The 23665-nt window shown below is 40.3% G+C and overlaps 2 protein-coding genes across 2 annotated transcripts; both read left to right on the forward strand.

Moving 5' to 3' along the window:
- The first annotated feature begins 1770 nt into the window (after window positions 1-1770).
- On the forward strand, window positions 1771-3871 carry LOC115824878 (uncharacterized). Its single transcript, XM_030788603.1, has 4 exons — window positions 1771-1854; window positions 2060-2199; window positions 2348-3503; window positions 3705-3871. Exons 1-4 carry the CDS (start codon window positions 1798-1800, stop codon window positions 3807-3809), a joined length of 1458 nt encoding a protein of 485 aa, XP_030644463.1. The 5' UTR covers window positions 1771-1797; the 3' UTR covers window positions 3810-3871.
- An 11979-nt stretch (window positions 3872-15850) lies between these two features.
- LOC115824879 (uncharacterized) lies at window positions 15851-17885 on the forward strand. The gene is made up of 4 exons (XM_030788604.1): window positions 15851-15943; window positions 16149-16288; window positions 16450-17605; window positions 17781-17885. The coding sequence occupies exons 1-4, from the start codon at window positions 15887-15889 to the stop codon at window positions 17883-17885; spliced, it is 1458 nt and encodes a 485-aa protein (XP_030644464.1). The 5' UTR covers window positions 15851-15886.
- The last annotated feature ends 5780 nt before the right edge of the window (window positions 17886-23665 follow it).

Genomic DNA, 23665 nt, shown 5'->3' on the forward strand with positions numbered 1-23665 from the left:
GTCGAGGCAGAAGTTTATGAGAAGTTCATACGCAACTAATCTGTTGGAGATAAATCATGTCCGAGGAAATGCCAAAGGAGGAGCAGGTAAATACTACTGATCATTTAGGCCTGATTTTTAGTGATGTTTATCCATTTGCGTTCTATTAAGAGCAGTCTATGACCTGTATTATTGTAAATCCCTGGTTGTGACTGCGACTGATCCGTATTCTCTAATTTCTCAGATTTTGTCATTAGAGTTAACGATAGCAGTAGATTAGGTTATGTTAACCCAATTGTTGTTTCTGTGTTTAAATTTCTTCTAAACTGGCTGTTAAAATAGGGCGTACAATAGCTTGATTCTTTTGGGTATCATAACAGCTGATTTACTCACGTTTGTAAACCAGATTTGGTGAGGAAGATTTGAACATTGGTATACGTTATCCGTGTATAATAGCAGTATCGCATGAAATGTGGAACGAGTGTATCACGTAACCTGTCTTTAAGGGTAACACGGCAAACTCAATAACACGTACTCGGAGCGCATAGAAATGTGAGCTCTTCTGAATTATTGGCTGCGTATTTGTGGAATAGTTATTGATAATATAGTCAAGCACGATGGCCAGTCAGAATCTCTCATTTGCCTAATAGCAGAAACCAATCAGAATAAACCATTTGCTTACTGGGACTCTGCGCCGCGGGCTATTAAACGAATATGTGGCTTACAAGTGACACGTGTGCGGTAAAATAAATCTGTTTATCAGAAATGGAAGGTCTGTCACAGCATAGAATCATTTATGTGTTCATCTTGTATTCCTACTCTGATGTTCAGGTGAAAAACAGCGAAGTGTCTCTGAAGACTGCGGCTGTACAGCAGACTCTAACCGCTAAGCATGGGGGGCAGCGCCGTAGCAAGACTGCTGAGGATGCGTTTGCTGTTCCAGACATGAAGAATGTTGAGTTCTCTGACACCATCCTCAGTTTCCTGAAGAAGCTGACCAAGGGGTATGACCTGTTTTGAAGGAGCTCTTTTCCAAATCAAGGAAAGATCTCAAGTCATTCTGCTCTTACGAACTTTCTTAATTGCTGAAGAGGTCTCAATAGCCACCCTGTGTTTGAATCTGTATAGGAATTAACTTATGTACAATTAGAACTCATTTCGCTGTATGTGATAGTCTTTAATCTTATATGATCTAATGTCGTGTACATGTCTGTCAATATTTATGGTACTTTGTTAGTATTATTGTGTTCTATCTAAAGCCACATTTTAAGTACACAATTTTAATACCTCCAGGTATTAAACTGATTACATTATTTATTATTATTATTACTATTATATTATTGTTATTATAATTGGTACTGGTATCGTGATCATGACCAATATAATAATCAGTATAATGACCAGTATAGCTCGGACACCCCGGAGGAGCTTGCAGTAGAGCCGCTGCTCCTCCGCATTGAAAGGAGCCAGTTGCGGTGGTTCGGGCACCTAGTCAGGATGCCTCCTGGGCGCCTCCCTGTGGAGGTGTTCTGGGCACGATCAACTGGGAGGAGACCCCGGGGAAGACCCAGGACACGTTGGGAGAATTATATATCTCGGCTGGCCTGGGAACGCCTTGGGATCCCCCGGGAGGAGCTGGTGGATGTAGCCGGGGAAAGGGATGTCTGGGCTGCCCTCCTCAGCCTGCTGCCACCACAACCCGATCCCGGATAAGTGGCAGAAAATGAATGAATGAATGAATGACCAATATTATTATAACCAATATAATAATCAGTATAATATTCTGTAGTGATTGCGTGTATTACATATAATCATTAAATGATTTGTGTCTTTTGCAGAACACAGACTCTGATTGAGGAAGGACGATGTGATGTGGTAGGTCTTCACTTTTGGCCTTTTAGCCATATTCCATAAAATTCCAAAATTATTGTCATCGTATTTCATGATAAAACCATTTGTTTTCACGAGAATATTCAGTTAAAATGCCTTTTAAAAAAAATCAGCTTCAATGGCACGTCCCATTTCTGGTTCAGTATTTGACACCACATTCACTTCACATGTGTTCCCTTTTTCAATGCAGGTGACCAAGGAGAAAATCGACAAGGTCGTCCTGGACAATGTCAGGTTGATCAGTGAGGTCTCCCTGATGATAATCCTTCCTGCGCTCTCTCGTATTGCAGAAACAGAGCCAGAGTCGTATCTGCATCCATCCCCAGATTCGTAAGTCACTGAATGATCATCTGTACGTCTGTAAACTCGTCTTAAATAACGAAGGTTGCGTAATGTAATCCAGATGAAGATGTTCGTGTGATGAAACTGATCAAATGTACCGACAGACTCTCTCAATATATGGATGTTTTGTTTGTAGGTCTGCGTCTGAGTACCTGGTGGACTTGATTCAACCAAGACCCTGGAGGCCACTGGACTACTTCTTTGAAACGACAGATGAATTACTGCTAGAAAAAGTGGTGGGTGCCTTTGACCAGATACCCAGGGAGCTCTTCTCTGGCCATGACTGCTTGTACACTGACTCCCCTGAGCTCCCTTCAGCTTTGATCCAAGAAGTCCTGTATCAGGTCAACACAGCAATGCGAGCGGCCTGGGAGAAGAAGACGTCGAGAGACCATCCACTGAAGAATTTTTACATCATGGATGAGTTCTGTAATAAGGCAGGGGATCTGCTGGAGTTCACCATCTGTGACATAGTGAACTTTTTTCGTGTTGTACGGCCGTGGCGAGACGAGAGTTTCTACGATCTGGAGTTGATGACACAGCAGGTCACGACTGCCTTATCTCAAACTGTGAACAAGAGTTCGTACTTGGAGGAAAGAAATCTAGCCTTACTAGACAGGCTGTCTGCGGCAAGAGATCGGCTTCGGTACCTGAGCGACAAACACGAATTTGTCAAGAGTCTACCGTCAACAGAGTCCTCACTGAGTGCTGAGAGCACAGCATCAACGCCAGAGTCCTCAGTAAGCACAGAAGAGGACAATGAACATTTTTCAGATGGAGAAACACAGTCCTGTGTCTCCTCTGAGTTTAGAACCGTCGTGGACAGCCGTGGTTCGCCTCTGGAGGAAGCTCCAGATTCCAGATCTGACACTGCTGTTGAAGGAGCCAGGTTCACAACACTGCTGCTGGTCAGACTCCTGTCAAAGTACACCCAGCAGGACATGGCTCACAACACTCAGTCCTCCAACGAAGCAGTCTGCAAGATCATTGGAAACATCATGGCAATTTCTTCAACATCAGGAAGCGCCCAGGTTTTGCAGACTCAAGATATATTTGGGAAGGTTTACAAGGAGATCGTTGACGAGTTGGGCACAGAGACGATCCTAGAGGTGACCGCTGAGTCGCAAGATTTAGCATTTGACAGAGTGCTGGTCAGAGCTCTGTCAAAAGTGCTCACGGAGGCCGACATCAAGATGGAGGGGAGTCAGCGTCCTCCTCAGAGTGAGGAGGAGAAAAAGACAAAGGGAGGAAGATTCAAGCTCCGCATCCCTAAGCTGACGTTTAGAAAAAAGGTAAGGAGTTCTTCTTTTTGACTGAGTGATTTTTTTTCCTCCTCATTTGTCTATGTATTTATAGTTACATGAGTAAATCATAATTTTCATTTAGAAATAAGATGGTTATAGAATCTGCTCGACGTCACATTTCTTTATACAGTTACTTGGTAGGTAATTACGTGGTTAAAAAAGAAAAAACTTGTTCTTTCGCTTAAACAGAAATCAACAGACCCTGCAGCTTCATCCAGTGCCCCGGAAAAAAAGACCCAGAAACCTACCCTCATGAAGAGGATTCTCGGCGTCTTCAAGAGAAGCTACTTCTAATTCTGTTCAAGACTTTGCTCCTCCCAAACCATGAACAAGTCTTGATGATGAAACATAATAAATGGATGGTCCTTCAAGATCCGTTGCTGAGCATCTTTGTGTTTCTCATAATAATAGTTTTAAAAAAATCATTTTTTAATTTTCATTTTTGGTCTTTGTTTTTAACAAAGGATGCCAGGCATTGGTATCGTAAACATTTTTTAAGGCTATTTACAAATATACAAATAGGGCAGAAAAAGCCCAAGACTCCAAAGGGCTAAATTAAAATACTTAAAAGAATGAAAAATACAGAGTGACAAATATACAAATCCAAGAGGCTCTAATTTTCATATGCCTTTTCTGTCAATTACCTGTAACTGCAGAGGTGGGTCAAAGAGTCTTTTAATGTGTATACAATGTATTAATCTACTTTAATATTCAAATATAATCTCACCTAAACTGGACAATCTGTCAGGTTTACTCATTTCTTGCATTTCTTTAAGGATGAAAATATCCACACAGAATGACTGTTCTGCACCAACACTACTGTGTAACACAATGTTTATTGTTGATTTATAGTGAAACATTAGTTTACAAATTTCTGACAGCACCATTGTTTTGTAGGTTTTAACTCATGTAACACATGTTCAAATGGAATTTGTTTGCTATGTACCGAACTCTTACTCAAGATTTCTCCAACTACAGTAGTTTAAAATTAGCATAAGTTTGAAAGGTTTATTCATTGTTCAAGTATTGAATCAGTATTAAGCTCAAGTTCTGTAATTGAGTTTAAAGAGCTTAAAGATGCAAACTGGGGAAATTAATGAAACCATATTTGGAAAAAAAAAGGGTTGCACAGTTCGCTCGACAGAGCTCACATACTTAGCTCTACAATAGCTAACCAATAGCTAGCTAACTTAGCTCTACAAAGCTAACCAATGGCTAGCCAACATTGGGTGGACAGCCACTGCATCACAAGAGGAGGTGCACTTGATGTCAGCTTGCTGTCTAGCTTATTAACAATTTAGGATTCAGTAAAAGTGAATTAATCTGTAACTTTTGTCAGCAAACTTGTGAGGCAAAAGTGTAGAGTGAGGTGCGTACATATAGTTAGTAGCTAGCTAACTGCTCTAGGCTGTGTAGACCAGATGGTTGTTGGCTGGCAGATAGGGACTTGTGCGATCTTTGATAGAGTATACTCATTATTTCCTCTTGACTACCATCTAACTGAATATTTCATGTTAGGCGTATGTAGCTCATGTTACTGTTGGCATTAGTTAACTTAGCATTGTTAGCTAGAAACTTCAGCGTTGGCCACCGTGTCTCCACAAATACAGGCACTTAAATTAACAATTAATAAAGCAGTTTGGCAAGTTGGCTTGTGTCTGCCTTCCACATAAGGAAATAAAATTCAGTTGACCGTTTTGTCACCCTCAAACCTGTCTCTGTCAATCTAATGTCGATTCAACGTAAAAAAAAAAAAAAAAAATAAGGCATTGGTGCCCAATAATTACAGAATGAACCACAAATAAACGTTGGAAGTATGGTCACTACCAGAGTCCAAAGACTTTTCAGTACAAGTTTAATAGTGTTTATAAGCTCATCAAAAGGTGAACTGTCCACAGGTTAATTTTTCAGATGGTTTTGTCGAAACATTTCGTGAGAAGAAAGGACGAGGCAAACGGCATGTTTTCAAATGCAACATCTGAGTAACTCTAATGTTGGATTCTATGGTAACGCGCCGTCAAGATGGCTGACGTTCTCTGAGCTCGTCCTTTAACTTGTTTTCTTAATTTATTTACACTATTTTATGCAAGAACACTATCATTTTAAACCTTATGATCACATACGACAGGGAGACTTTGATCAGCATCAGATCTACAATGGATACGCATTTTATAGTCAAAACTTATTCAACAGACAACGGACTTCCATTTGTTAAGATTTAAATAACGACGTGCTGCACCTTGTAAACGGAGCCGGGGAAGCGGGGCAAAAGAGCTGGAGCACTGGTCACTCAGAGACAGCAGAAACAACGAGAAAACTGTCGCCCTCTTCGAAGTATCCTTCTAACGAATAATGTTCATCTTAATGAACATCATAATGTTAGGACTAATATGACTATGTACATAGCTAGAAGTGACATTTTTCTCATTAATGTATTTTCACGCCCACGTCGCTCAGTCTAGAGTCAAACAGACCGTAGCAATTTAGTTCCAATTCAACTGACTCCCTGCTCCGATATGATTACTGTAAGCCCGATTACGCTTAAGTTAGGTTTTATCAATATCAGATCGCTTTCACCTAAGGCGTCGCTTGTTAGCGAGTTGATCACTGGGGGTGTAGCTCTAATCTATAATACTAAATTTACTCCTAACACCCTTAGTTTACCTAATTTTGACCCCTTTGAATTGCCCTCCGTGAAGCAATATGGTACTGCCTCAACTTTTCTCATAGCAGTGCTCTATCGTCCCCGGGGCCCTATAGTCAATTTCTAGATAAGTTTTCTGAATTTACCTCAGTTATTCTTACAAGAGTGGATAAAATCCTGATACTGGGGGACTTTAATATCCACATCAATAACAATTCTGATTCACTTAATAAAGCTTTTACAGCTATCATAGACAGATTTGGCTTCACGCAATATGTCCACGAACCAACTCATTTCAGTGGCAACACTTTAGATCTTATTCTAGCTCGCGGACTAGATATCTCTCACGTTGTCGTCTCTCCTTACTCCGCAGTCCTCTCAGACCATTTTCTTATTACTTTCCAAGTAACCCTTCCGTTCACGCCAGTTGCCTCTACCGCGATTCGTAGCTGCCGTCGCGTTAATGCTTTCACCACTGCTGCGCTCGCTGATCTGCTTCCTGCTGCTCTCAACTCTTTCAATGATCAACAAAGATCTTTGAACGACTTGACGGACAGCATAAATTCTACCCTTCGTAATGTACTAGATATAGTAGCACCATCAACTATAAAAAATAGGCGTAAACACTTTTAACACCTTGGTTCAATAATGAAACCCGTGCGCTGAAGCAGGTGTGTAGGAAATTGGAACGAAACTGGCGGGCAACCAAACTAGAGGTTTTCTGGCTTGCACAACAGCCTGATAGTTTATAAACGCGCTGTCTACACAGCCAAATCCGCGTATTACTCGAAAATAATTAATATTAACAAAAATAACCCCAAGTTCCTTTTTGATACAATATCTAAACTTATCCAGAATCACTCCCCTCAATCTAGCCCTTTTACTGCAAACGATTTTGTTGAATTTTTCTCGCAAAAAATAGACTTAATTGGTCGTAATATTCAAATTAATTGATCAAATCAGACTGCCTGCATGCTCTCCATAGCTGCGCTTAAGATTAGTCAGGATGTGCAGCCTTTAACTCAGTTTAACCCTATCGCTCTAGACGCGTTGGTGCACTCTGCTAAACCAGCTTCTTGCCTCCTTGATCCCCTACCTGCTAAACTTTACATGGAGCTTTTCTCGGTTCGCGGCCCAACAATCCTAAACACTCTAAATATGTCACTTAAATCTGGTATTGTACCCACCTCTTTTAAAACAGGTGTGATCAGGCCTTTACTAAAAAAAACGAACTTTGACCCTGAAGCCTTAAATAATTATAGGCCAATCTCTAATCTCCCGTTTCTTTCAAAAATACTTGAAAAAAGTGTAGCTGTTCAGCTGATAGCCCATGTGTCCTCCAACAGTCTGTTTGAAATATTTCAGTCAGGCTTCAGGTCTTTTCACTCTACTGAAACTGTGCTTACTAGAGTAACTAATGATCTTTTATTAGCCATGGATGCTGGTGCTACTTCTGTTCTTATTCTGCTTGATCTGAGTGCAGCATTTGACACGGTCGATCACACTATATTGTTAAAGTGCCTGGAAAACCAAATTGGCATTCGTGGCCTGGTGCTCTTTAGGTTTAAATCTTATCTCTCTGAAAGAAAGCAGTGTGTCCACTATAATAATGAGACCTCTGAATACCGTAAGCTTAACTATGGTGTTCCTCAGGGATCAGTCCTTGGCCCTCTTCTATTCTCTGCTTACATGCTCCCTTTGGGTGACATTATTCGTAGTTAAAACATTAACTTCCATTGTTATGCTGACGATACTCAGATTGTCTTACCTATCCAGCATAATGACCGCTCTGAATTGGCTAACCGTGAGGCATGTCTTTGTGCTATTAAGGGTTGGATGTCTTCAAATTTCCTGATGCTTAACGCAGGCAAGACTGAAATGCTGGTCATTGGTCCCTCTACACATTAGCATCTTTTCAGTGATCTTACTCTAAATTTTGACAACTGCATCATCTCTCAAAACTCTTCAGCTAAAAACCTTGGTATGATTTTTGACTCTAGTCTCTCGCTAGTCACTCATATCAAGAACACAGTCAAAACTGCCTTTTATCACCTCCGTAACATTGCTAAAATTAGGCCCTTTCTAAGTATGGCTGATGCAGAAACCACTGTTCACGCATTCGTCACGTCTCGCCTCGATTACTGCAATGTTCTTTACTCTGGCCTGCCTGCCTCTAGTACCAATAGTCTTCAGCTGGTCCAGAATGCTGCTGCTAGAATTCTGACCAGAACGAAGAAGTTTGATCACATTAGCCCTGTCCTGGCTTCCCTTCATTGGCTCCCAATTCATGCAAGGGCAGATTTTAAGGTCCTCTTATTAACATATAAAATTTTACATGGGCTTGCGCCTTCCTACCTGTCTGACTTAATTACACCCTATAACCCACCTCACACCCTTCGCTCTCAAGATTCTGGATTATTAGTCATTCCAAGAGTTAAAAAGAAGTCCGCTGGCAACCGAGCCTTTTCCTACCGCTCTCCTTTTCTCTGGAATGGTTTACCTACAGAAGTTAGAGAGGTAAACTCTCTCAATACCTTTAAAACGAGACTAAAGACTTATCTATTTTCTCGAACTTATGCATGATATAATTTTGATTTGACTTTGTTATAGACATGTAAAGCCCTTTGAGACTATAAATAGTGATATTGGGCTCTAAATAAACTTACTAGTATTATTATTATTATTATTATTATTATTATTATTATTATCATTATTATTATTATTGACATTATCAGTTCAGCCATATGATGACAGAGTTATATGAATGGTGAGAGCATGATAACCACTGAATTTTGCTAGCAGGCAGTGTGGACTTCACTTTTCTAAACCTTTTCGCCTGTCGCCACCAGAGGTAGAGTAAGCAAAAACTGTACTCAAATAAAAGTGTTGTTACTTTATAAAAATAATGACTCAAATAGAAGTAAAGATACTCATCTAAATAATGACTTCAATGTGAATAAAAAAGAATCTCATAAGATGGCCACTCAAGTAGTGAGTAACTTCATGTGATGATTTATTACATCTATATTACATTTTTATTAGAATAATAGTTTTGCCCAAAATAAAAATTTAAAGATGCACTACTGAAATATCAGCAGTGCAATAGACATGCATTGCAAACTCATCTAAAGTTAGCAACACCTTGTTTTTCAGTGACTTTCTCTGTAACTTTACATTTATTTTAAAAAGGTATGAATGTGTGCAGGGTTGTAGCTAAGAATTCTGAGCCCCCATGCTCCATCACCATGGGGTGGGTTGTGGCTAACAGCCTTTTTTTAGTTTATTTCATAACATAAAGCAAGCAGTAAGGTCTCTCTGCTGTTATTTATTTGGGGACATTAGAATATGTAACAGAGAATGTTGCCACTGCTCCGTCACAAGAGTCAGGGAACAGAGGATGCAGGCAGGGAGCTTACGGAAAGTTTGGTGGAATGTCCGAAATCTCTTCTCCGTCGTTGAAACGAGCACTGTAGCAACAGTCTTCTCTGTTTCATGAAGCTCATTTAGCTGACGCTGGCTCGCTGCACGCCCTCTGTCATTAACAATGTGTGTAAGTACTGTATACCAGTGGAGAGGTGTGGTTTATTTAAAATAGTGACCCAAACATAGTCATATAAACGTGTATCAAAGCAGTCGATGTCATAGAAGCTGTATATATCTGAGTAAGGGTGAAAAGTACTGTGCATTAAAACTACTCCTGTAAGTACAATTTATTGGAAAAAGTTACTTAAGTACACGGAACGGAGTAAACATAACGTGTTACTACCCCCCTCTGGTCGTCACATACCTGTTGTCCGCTGTGGCCCTGGTGCCGCTAACCCCGCCCTGTATAGCATCACCACTGTAACAAATCCAATAAGACATACCAAAAAATACTCTGTTAACTAAGAAGCTACATGTAAAACTTCAATAGCAGTAAATTATAGCATACAAACAAATTAACTATTGGTTACGTTGAACAAATTGTTTCATGTAAAAGAAAGAAAACAAAAAATCAAGCAGACAGCCCTTCTCTTTTAAGTTGTTATTGTTATTTATTTTTATGAGTGGAAAGGTTCAAGGCATGGCAGTTTAGCTCTGACCACGTAGTTTAAATGGCAAGAGACATTAACGTCTACACAAATACATTTACCAAAAACAAGCGCTTAGGTTTTTTTTTTTTTGGTCATTAGTGTTGACAAAAGCATTAGCTCAGGTTATATTGTAGAGGGTTCAACACATACCATGCCTCTGTCTGGCAGGCGACCTAATAAAACAATACTAGATTTATGTAGAGTTGGTGTGTTTATGAAATATTCGGAGGCAGTGATACAATCAGCAGCAGTTTATTCAAGTAGAAACAAGGAGTAGCATGTGTGGCTCTCTCCCTCTCTCGATAGATATGTTCATTTGCATGTGGTTGTACTTAATATTTCTTGTGTTTGAATCAAAAATAAACTTTATATCTTTACACAACATAAAATTAAAAGAACTGTTTTGTTAAAGTTCACCAATGCATTGATTTCTTTTGAAACTTCTTACAATGAAATGAATTTTTATGAAGATTTTCTCTCTTTCATTTTTACCTCTCCTTTTATTTTTAGACTTAAAGTTGCTGAGATGCTGACATATTTTTAAAATGTCCTTAAATGAAGAGCTTATCTTCCCCCCTGTATTTTGTAGCTGTTTTCTGTCCAGGTTCAAGAATTTTCTCTGCCATTTGGACAGATAGCGCTCTCTCTCTCTCTCTCTATTTCTCACTCGTTTACACTTTACAAACATGATTTTTTTTCTCTTCTTTTTCCCAGGCTCCTCTCATATGTTCTCTGCATTCATTCTGTTTTTTTTTCACGGGAATTTTTTGAACAGTCAGGCCAGACTTTCAGGTACACCTCTGATTTTTCCCCCTGTGTCTTCTGTATTAATCTCCTTAAACTGACTGCAAACAGTCAGCAGTTTTTTTTTTATCTTTATGTTTTCTGCTTTGTTGTGTCTCTCACTCTCTCTCTCTCACTCTCTCTCTCTCGATAGATATGTTCATTTCCACATGATGGTTAAGCGACAATGCACAGTGACTCCAGCAAGACTAGCTAAGAGGGAGAGCTAGAAGGTAATACGGACATGAGGGCACTCTGCGACACAAGGCGGCCACCCACTCCACCGTCAACAAACCTGAGTGAACGTGTTAGTGGGGGGGCAACAGCATCCAAATATCCCAGTTCATCCAACACTCTATGCCTGAGAACCCTCCAGATCTGCTCCTTTACCTAGTAAAGAGCTGTTAGCAAAAGGCTTGGCTAAACAGATAAGTTTTCAGCCTTGACTTAAACATAGAGACTGTGTCTGAGTCTCAAACACTAATTGGGAGGCGGTTCCATAACTATGGGGCTCTGTAAGAGAAGGCTCTGCCACCTGCTGTAGCTGTCACGATTCGAGGTACCAACAAATGGCCTGCACCTTTCGAAGTTCTCACTGGTGTAATCAACGATTGCATCGGAACATCTGTAAAGTGATACATAATAGTAAAATGTCCCAGGGCTGTTATGCTCAATATTACTACTCATGGAATGCCTCCTGTCCAATAAAATTACTTGGTCAGCGCTAACTGTTGTATAGTATTTAATATGACTCACATTTCACATTTAATGGACTATTCCACCTTGTACACTAAGCTTTCCCTCATATGAACAAGATAGTTTTAAATTTGAAATGTGTCTAATTATTCACTGAAATATTTTCCAGTGGATGTGACCCCTCTCCTCCTTAAGTTATTTACATTCCCCTCTCTCTTTGTCTCTGTCTCCCTCTTCCAATTTCTCTGTCCAGACTGTTCCAACACAGAGTGATGTCGGCATCCAGACCTCCATGGTTCTCAGGCCACCCCACTGACCTGCCGCCTGTGATCTGTGACCTGGGTGAGTACTTACAGTAACATCCCTTCACCCTGCCTTTAAATCCTCACCCCTCCTCCATTTTCCGTCTCTGAAGACCGATGTCACTGAACACTAATGAGTTACATAGTTTTAGCACATGAGATAAGGCAACAGCTAAGAGCAATGTGTGTAGGTTTGTTTATTATAAGTATCGGAAAAATTTTTAATATATTAGGGTGCCTTTTGTCTTTCCCTTCTCTATAGATCTTTACTGGGTTGTTAGAGTAAGCCTGACACAGATCACCAATCAAGCAACAATGAAAAGAGCCTAAATCAGAAGGTCTCTCTCTCTCACACACACACAGTTGTGGACTTTGGACTGTTACCCCTCGAGAATAGAGGATTTTCAAATGCTTTTTCAAAAAGCATATACTATACTTTTGTCTTGAAAGAATTAAAGATTAATTATAATCTTTTTCTTGACATATTGTCTTCTTCTAACTGACTGAAGGTCATTTGAAGTTCTTCAGAATTGTGATTTTGGTCTGTCCTTTGGTTCTGTGGCTTTGTTAACTGAAAAGAGCTGCCTCCAAATAGTTTTTGTTATGATTGCATTAAGTAAAACGGAGAAGGGCCTCACACAGGTCTTTGCCTGGGGCCTCCAAATCACTAAAACGACCCCTGATTCAGTGTTTGCCTGGCTTAGGCCTGTATGCTGCAGCTATTCATGAGAGTAACGCTGCCTGCGTCTTCAGCATGTAAACAGTCTTGGGTTGTAGTGTGGTTATAGTGAGGTAGTAGTTTTACTATTAGTATTTCCTATGATCCCTTTACGGTCATCCCGGAGAAACAAAGTAGACCACATTCCACAACCCTACCCCCCACCGTTAGAGCATAATTTATGTGAAGTATTTTCATGAGATCTGAATAAAAATGCAGCGCGACTACCATGGTAACGCCAACGCCAACGCAGCTAACATTCCGAAAGGAAATCATCTGAAAGATAGCAAACAGTATTAATCGTATCGTTTGAACATTTGACTGGGTTTTTTTCATCTATCTACCTGTCCCTGAAGGAAATTGTGACACTCGACACATATTTCAAAACGTTAGATACATTGGGGAGATGGATGTTTCGCCAGCTAGCCAGTATCTACGGTGGTGAACGAGTCTATTCAGTCCGAAGCCTATCCAATTCACGTTTAACAGTGGTGACATGACACTCTAATCACAAAAATAACTATCCTTAGATACATTTTTTAAGATGATCTTGCAGAATGTGTCGGATGACAAAAAGCAGAACAAGGCTAACACCAGATTTTCAAACGCAAGATACGAATAACTGCTGTTGACATTGTCAGTTCACCGATATGATGACAGCGTTAAACGAATGTGGGTGAAGGCTAACCACATTTTTTTTAGCGGACTTGGTCTTTCAAAACGGGTACTGCTGGTCGTTCAACACCTATCGACTGCCGTTACCCTCCGTATAGCACCACTGCCGTAACAAATCCTCTGAAACGCACCCAGACATACATGCCATGTTAACTAAAATGCCACGTACAAAACAAAACAGTAAATTATTGCATACTGAAGGACTAATTATTGCACACTAAAAACTAAATATTTTACAGAATATTATTTACAGAACAAAAATCGAATATAGACAATCCTTCAATACTAATATTTTATGGCTTTGTCGCTGTCCTTATTTTTACGGTTGAAAAGTGAAGAGTTCGGGTGGATTTTCAGAGCCGATACTGCCTTTGTCACCGAACCAAGTAACTTAGAGACACTGCAGAAAGACGTTTCCCTCCGCCGTGTAAGGAAAGGGAAGTTTATTTTGCTCTCCTATTTGGAACACGATACTTTAAAACCAATAAATTTCAAGTAAAATTAATAAGATAATTTGAAATGAGAAATTAGAATGAGGAGAAATGAAAAGGTTGATAACAGGCATTCGTCGAATTTGTTAAACTCACCCGCCAATCATCATGACCACGCCCATTGTTTACCCTATGACGTCGGTCAGAGCCGCCTATAAAGCCGGGCGCGCTGTGGCGAGTTCATTCAGTCTTTCGCTAGTCGAGGCAGAAGTTTATGAGAAGTTCATACGCAACTGATCTGTTGGAGATAAATCATGTCCGAGGAAATGCCAAAGGAGGAGCAGGTAAATACTACTGATCATTTAGGCCTGATTTTTAGTGATGTTTATCCATTTGCGTTCTATTAAGAGTAGTCTATGACCTGTATTATTGTAAATCCCTGGTTGTGACTGCGACTGATCCGTATTCCCTAATTTCTCAGATTTTGTCATTAGAGTTAACGATAGCAGTAGATTAGGTTATGTTAACCCAATTGTTGTTTCTGTGTTTAAATTTCTTCTACACTGGCTGTTAAAATAGGGCGTACAATAGCGTGATTCTTTTGGGTATCATAACAGCTGATTTACTCACGTTTGTAAACCAGATTTGGTGAGGAAGATTTGAACACTGGTATACGTTATCCGTGTATAATAGCAGTATCGCCTGAAATGTGGAACGAGTGTATCACGTAACCTGTCTTTAAGGGTAACACGGCAAACTCAATAACACGTACTCGGAGCGCATAGAAATGTGAGCTCTTCTGAATTATTGGCTGCGTATTTGTGGAATAGTTATTGATAATATAGTCAAACACGATGGCCAGTCAGAATCCGTCATTTGCCTAATAGCAGCAACCAATCAGAATAAACCATTTGCTTACTGGGACTCTGCGCCGCGGGCTATTAAACGAATATGTGGTTTACGAGTGACACGTGTGCGGTAAAATAAATCTGTTTATCAGAAATGGAAGGTCTTTGTCACAGCATAGAATCATTTATGTGTTCATCTTGTATTCCTACTCTGATGTCCAGGTGAAAAAGAGCGAAGTGTCTCTGAAGACTGCGGCTGTACAGCAGACTCTAACCGCTAAGCATGGGGGGCAGCGCCGTAGCAAGACTGCTGAGGATGCGTTTGCTGTTCCAGACATGAAGAATGTTGAGTTCTCTGACACCATCCTCAGTTTCCTGAAGAAGCTGACCAAGGGGTATGACCTGTTTTGAAGGAGCTCTTTTCCAAATCAAGGAAAGATCTCAAGTCATTCTGCTCTTACGAACTTTCTTAATTGCTGAAGAGGTCTCAATAGCCACCCTGCGTTTGAATCTGTATAGGAATTAACTTATGTACAATTAGAACTCATTTAGCTATATGTGATAGTCTTTAATCTTATATGATCTAATGTCGTGTACATGTCTGTCAATATTTATGGTACTTTGTTAGTATTATTGTGTTCTATCTAAAGCCACATTTTAAGTACACAATTTTAATACCTCCAGGTATTAAACTGATTACATTATTTATTATTATTATTACTATTATATTATTGTTATTATAATTGGTACTGGTATCGTGATCATGACCAATATAATAATCAGTATAATGACCAGTATAGCTCGGACACCCCGGAGGAGCTTGCAGTAGAGCCGCTGCTCCTCCGCATTGAAAGGAGCCAGTTGAGGTGGTTCGGGCACCTAGTCAGGATGCCTCCTGGGCGCCTCCCTGTGGAGGTGTTCTGGGCACGATCAACTGGGAGGAGACCCCGGGGAAGACCCAGGACACGTTGGGAGAATTATATATCTCGGCTGGTCTGGGAACGCCTTGGGATCCCCCGGGAGGAGCTGGTGGATGTAGCCGGGGAAAGGGATGTCTGGGCTACCCTCCCCAGCCTGCTGCCACCGCGACCCGGCCCCGGATAAGTGGCAGAAAATGAATGAGTGACCAATATTATTATAACCAATATAATAATCAGTATAATATTCTGTAGTGATTGTGTGTATTACATATAATCATTAAATGATTTGTGTCTTTTGCAGAACACAGACTCTGATTGAGGAAGGACGATGTGATGTGGTAGGTCTTCACTTTTGGCCTTTTAGCCATATTCCATAAAATTCCAAAATTATTGTCATCATATTTCATGATAAACCATTTGTTTTCATGAGAATATTCAGTTAAAATGCCTTTGTAAAAAAAATCAGCTTCAGTGGCACGTCCCATTTCTGGTTCAGTATTTGACACCACATTCACTTCACATGTGTTCCCTTTTTCAATGCAGGTGACCAAGGAGAAAATCGACAAGGTCGTCCTGGACAATGTCAGGTTGATCAGTGAGGTCTCCCTGATGATAATCCTTCCTGCGCTCTCTCGTATTGCAGAAACAGAGCCAGAGTCGTATCTGCATCCATCCCCAGATTCGTAAGTCACTGAATGATCATCTGTACGTCTGTAAACTCGTCACTTAACGTTATCTTAAATAACGAAGGTTGCGTAATGTAATCCAGATGAAGATGTTCGTGTGATGAAACTGATCAAATGTACCGACAGACTCTCTCAATATATGGTTGTTTTGTTTGTAGGTCTGCGTCTGAGTACCTGGTGGACTTGATTCAACCAAGACCCTGGAGGCCACTGGACTACTTCTTTGAAACGACAGATGAATTACTGCTAGAAAAAGTGGTGGGTGCCTTTGACCAGATACCCAGGGAGCTCTTCTCTGGCCATGACTGCTTGTACACTGACTCCCCTGAGCTCCCTTCAGCTTTGATCCAAGAAGTCCTGTATCAGGTCAACACAGCAATGCGAGCGGCCTGGGAGAAGAAGACGTCGAGAGACCATCCACTGAAGAATTTTTACATCATGGATGAGTTCTGTAATAAGGCAGGGGATCTGCTGGAGTTCACCATCTGTGACATAGTGAACTTTTTTCGCGTTGTACGGCCGTGGCGAGACGAGAGTTTCTACGATCTGGAGTTGATGACACAGCAGGTCACGACTGCCTTATCTCAAACTGTGAACAAGAGTTCGTACTTGGAGGAAAGAAATCTAGCCTTACTAGACAGGCTGTCTGCGGCAAGAGATCGGCTTCGGTACCTGAGCGACAAATACGAATTTGTCAAGACTCTACCGTCAACAGAGTCCTCACTGAGTGCAGAGAGCACAGCATCAACGCCAGAGTCCTCAGTAAGCACAGAAGAGGACAATGAACATTTTTCAGATGGAGAAACACAGTCCTGTGTCTCCTCTGAGTTTAGAACCGTCGTGGACAGCTGTGGTTCGCCTCTGGAGGAAGCTCCAGATTCCAGATCTGACACTGCTGTTGAAGGAGCCAGGTTCACAACACTGCTGCTGGTCAGACTCCTGTCAAAGTACACCCAGCAGGACATGGCTCACAACACTCAGTCCTCCAACGAAGCAGTCTGCAAGATCATTGGAAACATCATGGCAATTTCTTCAACATCAGGAAGCGCCCAGGTTTTGCAGACTCAAGATATATTTGGGAAGGTTTACAAGGAGATCGTTGACGAGTTGGGCACAGAGACGATCCTAGAGGTGACCGCTGAGTCGCAAGATTTAGCATTTGACAGAGTGCTGGTCAGAGCTCTGTCAAAAGTGCTCACGGAGGCCGACATCAAGATGGAGGGGAGTCAGCGTCCTCCTCAGAGTGAGGAGGAGAAAAAGACAAAGGGAGGAAGATTCAAGCTCCGCATCCCTAAGCTGACGTTTAGAAAAAAGGTAAGGAGTTCTTCTTTTTGACTGAGTGATTTTTTTTTCTCCTCATTTGTCTATGTATTTACAGTTACGTGAGTAAATCATAATTTTCATTTAGAAATAAGATGGTTATAGAATCTGCTCCATGTCACGGGTAATTACATGGTTAAAAAAAAAACTTGCTCTTTCTCTTAAACAGAAATCAACAGACCCTGCAGCTTCATCCAGTGCCCCGGAAAAAAAGACCCAGAAACCTACCCTCATGAAGAGGATTCTCGGCGTCTTCAAGAGAAGCTACTTCTAATTCTGTTCAAGACTTTGATCCTCCCAAATCATGAACGAATCTTAATGATGAAACATAATAAATGGATGGTCCTTCAAACTATATTTCTGAGCATCTTTGTGTTTCTCATAATAATAATCTTTTAAAAAAAGGCATTGGTATAGTAAACATTTAAGGCTATTTACAACTATACAAATATGGCAGAAATAGCCCAAGACTCCAAAGGGCTTAATTAAAATACTTAAAAGAATGACAAATACAAGAGTGACAAATATACAAATCCAAGAGGCTCTAATTTTCATATGCCTTTTCTGTCAATTACCTGTAACTGCAGAGGTGGGTCAAAGAGTCTTTTAATGTGTATACAATGTATTAACAATCTGTCAGGTTTACTCATTTCTTGCATGAAAATATCCACACAGAATGACTGTTCTGCACACCAACACTACTGTGTAACACAATGTTTATTGTTGATTTATAGTGAAACATTAGTTTACACATTTCTGACAGCACCACTGTTTTGTAGGTTTTAACTCATGTAATACATGGTGAAATGGAATTTGTTTGCTATGTACCGAACTCTTACTCAAGATATCTGAAACAGTAGTTTAAAATTAGCATAGGTTTGAAAGGTTTATTTATTGTTCAAATATTGAATCAGTATTAAGCTCAAGCTCTGTACTTGAGTTTAAAGATGCAAACTGGGGAAATAAATGAAACCTTATTTGAAAAAAAAAAGGATTGCAGTTTGCTCGACAGAGCTCACATACTTAGCTCTACAATAGCTAACCGTATAGTGTAAGTTAGCTAGCCAACATTGGGCGGACAGCCACTGCACCACAAGAAGAGGTGCACTTGATGTCAGCCTGCTGTCTAGCTTATTAACAATTTAGGATTCAGTAAAAGTTAATTAATCTGTAACTAACTTTGGTCAGCAAACTTGTGAGGCAAAAGTGTAGAGTGAGGTGCGTACATATAGTTAGTAGCTAGCTAACTGCTCTAGGCTGTGTAGACCAGATGGTTGTTGGCTGGCAGATAGGGACTTGTGCGATCTTTGATAGAGTGTACTCATTATTTCCTCTTGACTACCATCTAACTGAATATTTCATGTTAGGCGTATGTAGCTCATGTTACTGTTGGCATTAGTTAACTTAGCATTGTTAGCTAGAAACTTCAGCGTTGGCCACCGTGTCTCCACAAATACAGGCACTTAAATTAACAATTAATTCGGTTCAGTTTGGCAAGTTGGCTTGTGTCTGCTTTCCACATAAGGAAATAAAATTCAGTTGACCTTTTGGTCACTCCCAAACCTGTCTCTGTCAATCTAATGTCGATTCAACGTAAAAAATAAAAAAAAATAAGGCATTGGTGCCCAATAATTACAGAATGAACCACAAATAAACGTTGGAAGTATGGTCAACAGTCCAAAGACTTTTCAGTACAAGTTTAATAGTGTTTATAGGCTCATGAAAAAGTGAACTGTCCACAGGTTAATTTTTCAGATGGTTTTGTCGAAACATTTCGTGAGAAGAAAGGACGATGCAAACGGTATGTTTTCAAATGCAACATCTGAATAACTCTAATGTTGGATTCTATGGTAACGCGCCGTCAAGATGGCTGACGTTCTCTGAGCTCGTCCTTTAACTTGTTCTCTTAATTTATTTACACTATTTTATGCAAGAACACTATAATTTTAAACGTCATGATCACCTACGATAGGGTGACTTTGATCAGCATCAGATCTACAATGGATACGCATTTTATAGTCAAAACTTATTCAACAGACAGCGGACTTCCATTTGTTAAGATTTAAATGGTTTAGCCTACCTGCTACACCTTGTAAACGGAGCCGGAGAAAGAAGCGGGGCAAAAGAGCTGGAGCATTGGTCAGGCAGAGACAACAGAAACAACGAGAAAACCGTCGCCCTCTTCGAAGTATCCTTCTAACAAATAATGTTCATCGTAATGATACAGTATCTGAACTTACCCAGAATCACTCCCCTCAATCTAGCCCTTTTACTGGAAACGATTTTGTTGAATTTTTCTCGCAAAAAATAGACTTAATTGGTCGTAATATTCAAATTAATTGATCAAATCAGACTACCTGCATGCTCTCCGTTGCTGCACCTAAGATTAGTAAGTAAGGATCCTTACACCCTTTAAATCTTAATCACTTAAATATGTTACTTAAATGTGGTGTTGTACCCTCCTCTTTTAAAATAGCCGTGATCAGGCCTTTAAAAAACCGAACCGTGACCCTGAAGGCTTAAGGCTTAAGCCTTAAATAATTATAGGCCAGTCTCTCTCGTTTCTTTCAAAAATACTTGAAAAAAGTGTAGCTGCTCAGCTGATAGCCCATATGTCCTCTAACAGTCTGTTTGAAATATTTCAGTCAGGCTTTAGGTTTTTTGACTCTACTGAAACCGTGCTTACTAGAGTAACTAATGGTCTTTTATTAGCCATGGATGCTGGTGCTACTTCTTTTCCTATTCCGCTTGATCTGAGTGCAGCATTTGACACGGTCGATCGCACTATATTGGTAAAGCGCCTGGAAAACCAAATTGGCATTAGTGGCCTGGCGCTCTCTTGTTTTAAATCTTATCTCTCTGAGAGAAAGCAGTGTGTCCACTATAATAATGTGACCTGTCATGTTATGCTTAATCATTCCGAGTTTTAGCACCTCCTACCACTCATGTCTTAGTGCAGCGAGGAAGGATGCCTTAAGTGAGGTTACTTTAAGAGACGGCCTCTTTCTAATTGGTGTAACTCATGCACGTGCCTTGTGACATCACACTTTGTTCTGCCATTTTGTCTCAAGCATTTAGTGTAGAGGTCATTTTATGGTTCTGCCAAATAATCTTTCTTTCTGTTCGTGTAAAGCCTTGGAGAAGCTTCGTTTGTAAGTGACATTGTTTATCTACACTGTTAAGTTGTGTGTGTGCACATTTAGTGATTGCATACACTTTGTAATGCTGTGTAACATAAGCAGCTCACCACTGTGTTTGCCATACTGTTACTGTACGTTCACACTGAGCGCGGCGAGAGCGTCAAAGTGACCGGAAGTCATTCATTTTCAGTGAGAGCCAGCGTCTTTAAGCGGCGAAGAGCGTCGCGGCGAGGGTGGTTTGGGCGTCAAAATACAGTTGAAGTTCGGTTAACTTTATGGTAATGAGATATGACGCGGTTGGGCGGCAACCAATAGAAACTTGGAAGTGCTCCGCTCTAGAGAATTGTAGAGAACACGACAGTATAAACTATTGTTCCCACAAAACTTTTGGTCCTAAGCAAAATGGAGGAGAAACTGATTATATCGGTGGTGGGTTTCCCCATGTTGTACTGTAATGTAGGTTATGCACAAACGTTAGGGTTAATTAAAGACCAAGGCTAGTAAACGTGTCCTATAAACTCCATGCTGGAATTTGACCTAGCCTATCATTAACACAAAAGACACACAACAACAAAAAGCTTTTAAGTAGTGTTGTTCATTAGTTAATTTTGTTACGAAATATGTAATTAGCATTGTTTATTTATTTCTGTCATCGGTCGATTTCGCACCTTCACATTTAAAATATCTCATAAGGTTAACTTATAGCCTACTGGTGGTCAGTCAGCACAAAGATACCGCTCGACCTGTTTGTTTGCTTTATAGCCCCTTTAAAAACATTTGCATAACCAAGCTTTCCGAAGGAACTTGTACCCGCCTATTTCATCAACGGCAGAGCGTCCACAGTGTTCAACAGCGTCGTTGGCAGGGAGGTTTGGGCGACTCTTGGCGCTCTAGCCGCTCTCAGTGTGAACGTACAGTTACACTAGCTCAGTCGTTAGCGCTCTTGTATTCAGCAGTTCAAATTATAGCCTAAGCTATACAGCGTTAATCTGTAACATTTTCTTTACATTATTTGCCTCATTTGCATTTTACATTCTATCTGTAGCAGATCTCTTAATTGTTTTATACTGTATGTCCCAGCTCGAGATTACATGCTTTCTTTATTGTTATTTCAGTTTCACGAAATCAGTGTTAGGGTTAGGGTTAGGGTTAGCACAGTATTACCGAAGACATACAAGTAAAGGTGAATGAACTTTACTTCTGCGCCTGGGTCTTCATTCAAGCCTCTCTACGCTGAGTGTTTACCTATCTGTCAATTCGTGCATAGTAGACACGCACGCAGGGGGCCAGAATATGACCTCTGAATACCGTAAGTTTAACTATGGTGTTCCTCAGGGATCAGTCCTTGGCCCTCTTCTATTTTCTATTTACATGATCCCGTTGGGTGACATTAGCATAACATTGCTAAAATTAGGCCCTTTCTAAGTATGGCTGATGCAGAAACTATTTTTCACGCATTCGTCACGTCTCACCTCGATCACTGCAGTGTTCTTTAGTCTGGCTTGCCTGCCTCTAGTACCAATAGTTTTCATCTGGTCCAGAATGCTGCTGCTAGAATTCTGACCAGGACGAAGAAGTTTGATCACATTAGCCCTGTCCTGGCTTCCCTTCATTGGCTCCCAATTCATGCAAGGGCAGATTTTAAGGTCCTCTTATTAACATATAAAATTTTACATGGGCTTGCGTCTTCCTACCTGTCTGACTTAACACCCTATAACCACCTCGCACCCTGTGCTCTCAAGATTCTGGACTATTAGTCATTCCAAGAGTTAAAAAGAAGTCCGCTGGCAACCAAACCTTTTCCTACCACTCTCCCTTCCTCTGGAATGGTTTACCTACAGAAGTTAGAGGCAAACTCTCTCAATACCTTTAAAACGAGACTAAAGACTTATCTATTTCCTTGAACATAATATAATTTTGATTTGACTTTGTTATAGACATGTAAAGCCCTTTGAGACTATAAATAGTGATATTGGGCTCTAAATAAACTTAATATTATAATTATTATTATTGACATTATCAGTTCAGCCATATGATGACATATATATGAAGAGTTATATGAATGACCAGAGAATGATAACCACAGAATTTTGCTAGCAGGCAGTGTGGACTTCACTTTTCCAAATGATAAATCTTTTCGTTTGTCGCCACCAGAGGTGGGTAGAGTAAGCAATAACTGTACTGAAGTAAAAGTATTGTTACTTTATAATAATAATGACTCAAATAGAAGTAAAAGTACTCATCTAAATAATGACTTCAATATGAGTTAAAAAGAATCTCATAAAATGACCACTCAAGTAGTGAGTAACTTCATATGATGATTTATTACATCTATAATATATTACATTTGTATTAGAATAACAGTTTTGCCCAAAATAAAAATTTAAAGATGCACTACTGAAATATCAGCAGTGCAATACACATGCATTACAAACTCATCTAAAGTTAGCAACACCTTGTTTTTCAGTGACTTTCTCTGTAACTTTACATTTATTTTAAAAAGGTATGAATGTGTGCAGGGTTGTAGCTAAGAATTCTGAGCCCCCATGCTCCATCACCAAGGGGTGGGTTGTGACTAACAGCCTTTTCTGAGTTTATTTCATAAAATAAAGCAAGCAGTAAGGTCTCTCTGCTGTTATTTATTTGGGGACATTAGAATATGTAACAGAGAATGTTGCCACTGCTCCGTCGCAAGAGACAGAGAGCAGAGGATGCAGGCAGGGAGCTTACGGAAAGTTTGGTGGAATGTCCGAAATCTCTTCTCCATCGTTGAAACGAGCACTGTAGCAACAGTCTTCTCTGTTTCATGAAGCTCATTTAGCTGACGCTAGCTCCCTCCACGCCCTCTGTCTAGCTCATAATGCTACTGTGTTAACAGTGTGTGTAAGTACTGTATACCAGTGGAGAGGTGTGG

Source organism: Chanos chanos, chromosome 12 (genome assembly GCF_902362185.1).
Source record: "Chanos chanos chromosome 12, fChaCha1.1, whole genome shotgun sequence".
Classification (NCBI taxonomy): Eukaryota; Metazoa; Chordata; class Actinopteri; order Gonorynchiformes; family Chanidae; genus Chanos; species Chanos chanos.

Excerpts from the sequence above, each read along its gene's own strand:
- LOC115824879 (XM_030788604.1), top strand. The coding sequence starts at position 15,887 with ATGATTTGTGTCTTTTGCAGAACACAGACTCTGATTGAGGAAGGACGA. Across the intron at positions 15,944-16,148 it reads AGGAAGGACGATGTGATGTG|GTGACCAAGGAGAAAATCGA; the intron begins GTAGGTCTTCAC and ends TTTTCAATGCAG. Across the intron at positions 17,606-17,780 it reads AGCTGACGTTTAGAAAAAAG|AAATCAACAGACCCTGCAGC; the intron begins GTAAGGAGTTCT and ends TCTCTTAAACAG.
- LOC115824878 (XM_030788603.1), top strand. The coding sequence starts at position 1,798 with ATGATTTGTGTCTTTTGCAGAACACAGACTCTGATTGAGGAAGGACGA. Across the intron at positions 1,855-2,059 it reads AGGAAGGACGATGTGATGTG|GTGACCAAGGAGAAAATCGA; the intron begins GTAGGTCTTCAC and ends TTTTCAATGCAG. Across the intron at positions 2,200-2,347 it reads CTGCATCCATCCCCAGATTC|GTCTGCGTCTGAGTACCTGG; the intron begins GTAAGTCACTGA and ends TTTTGTTTGTAG.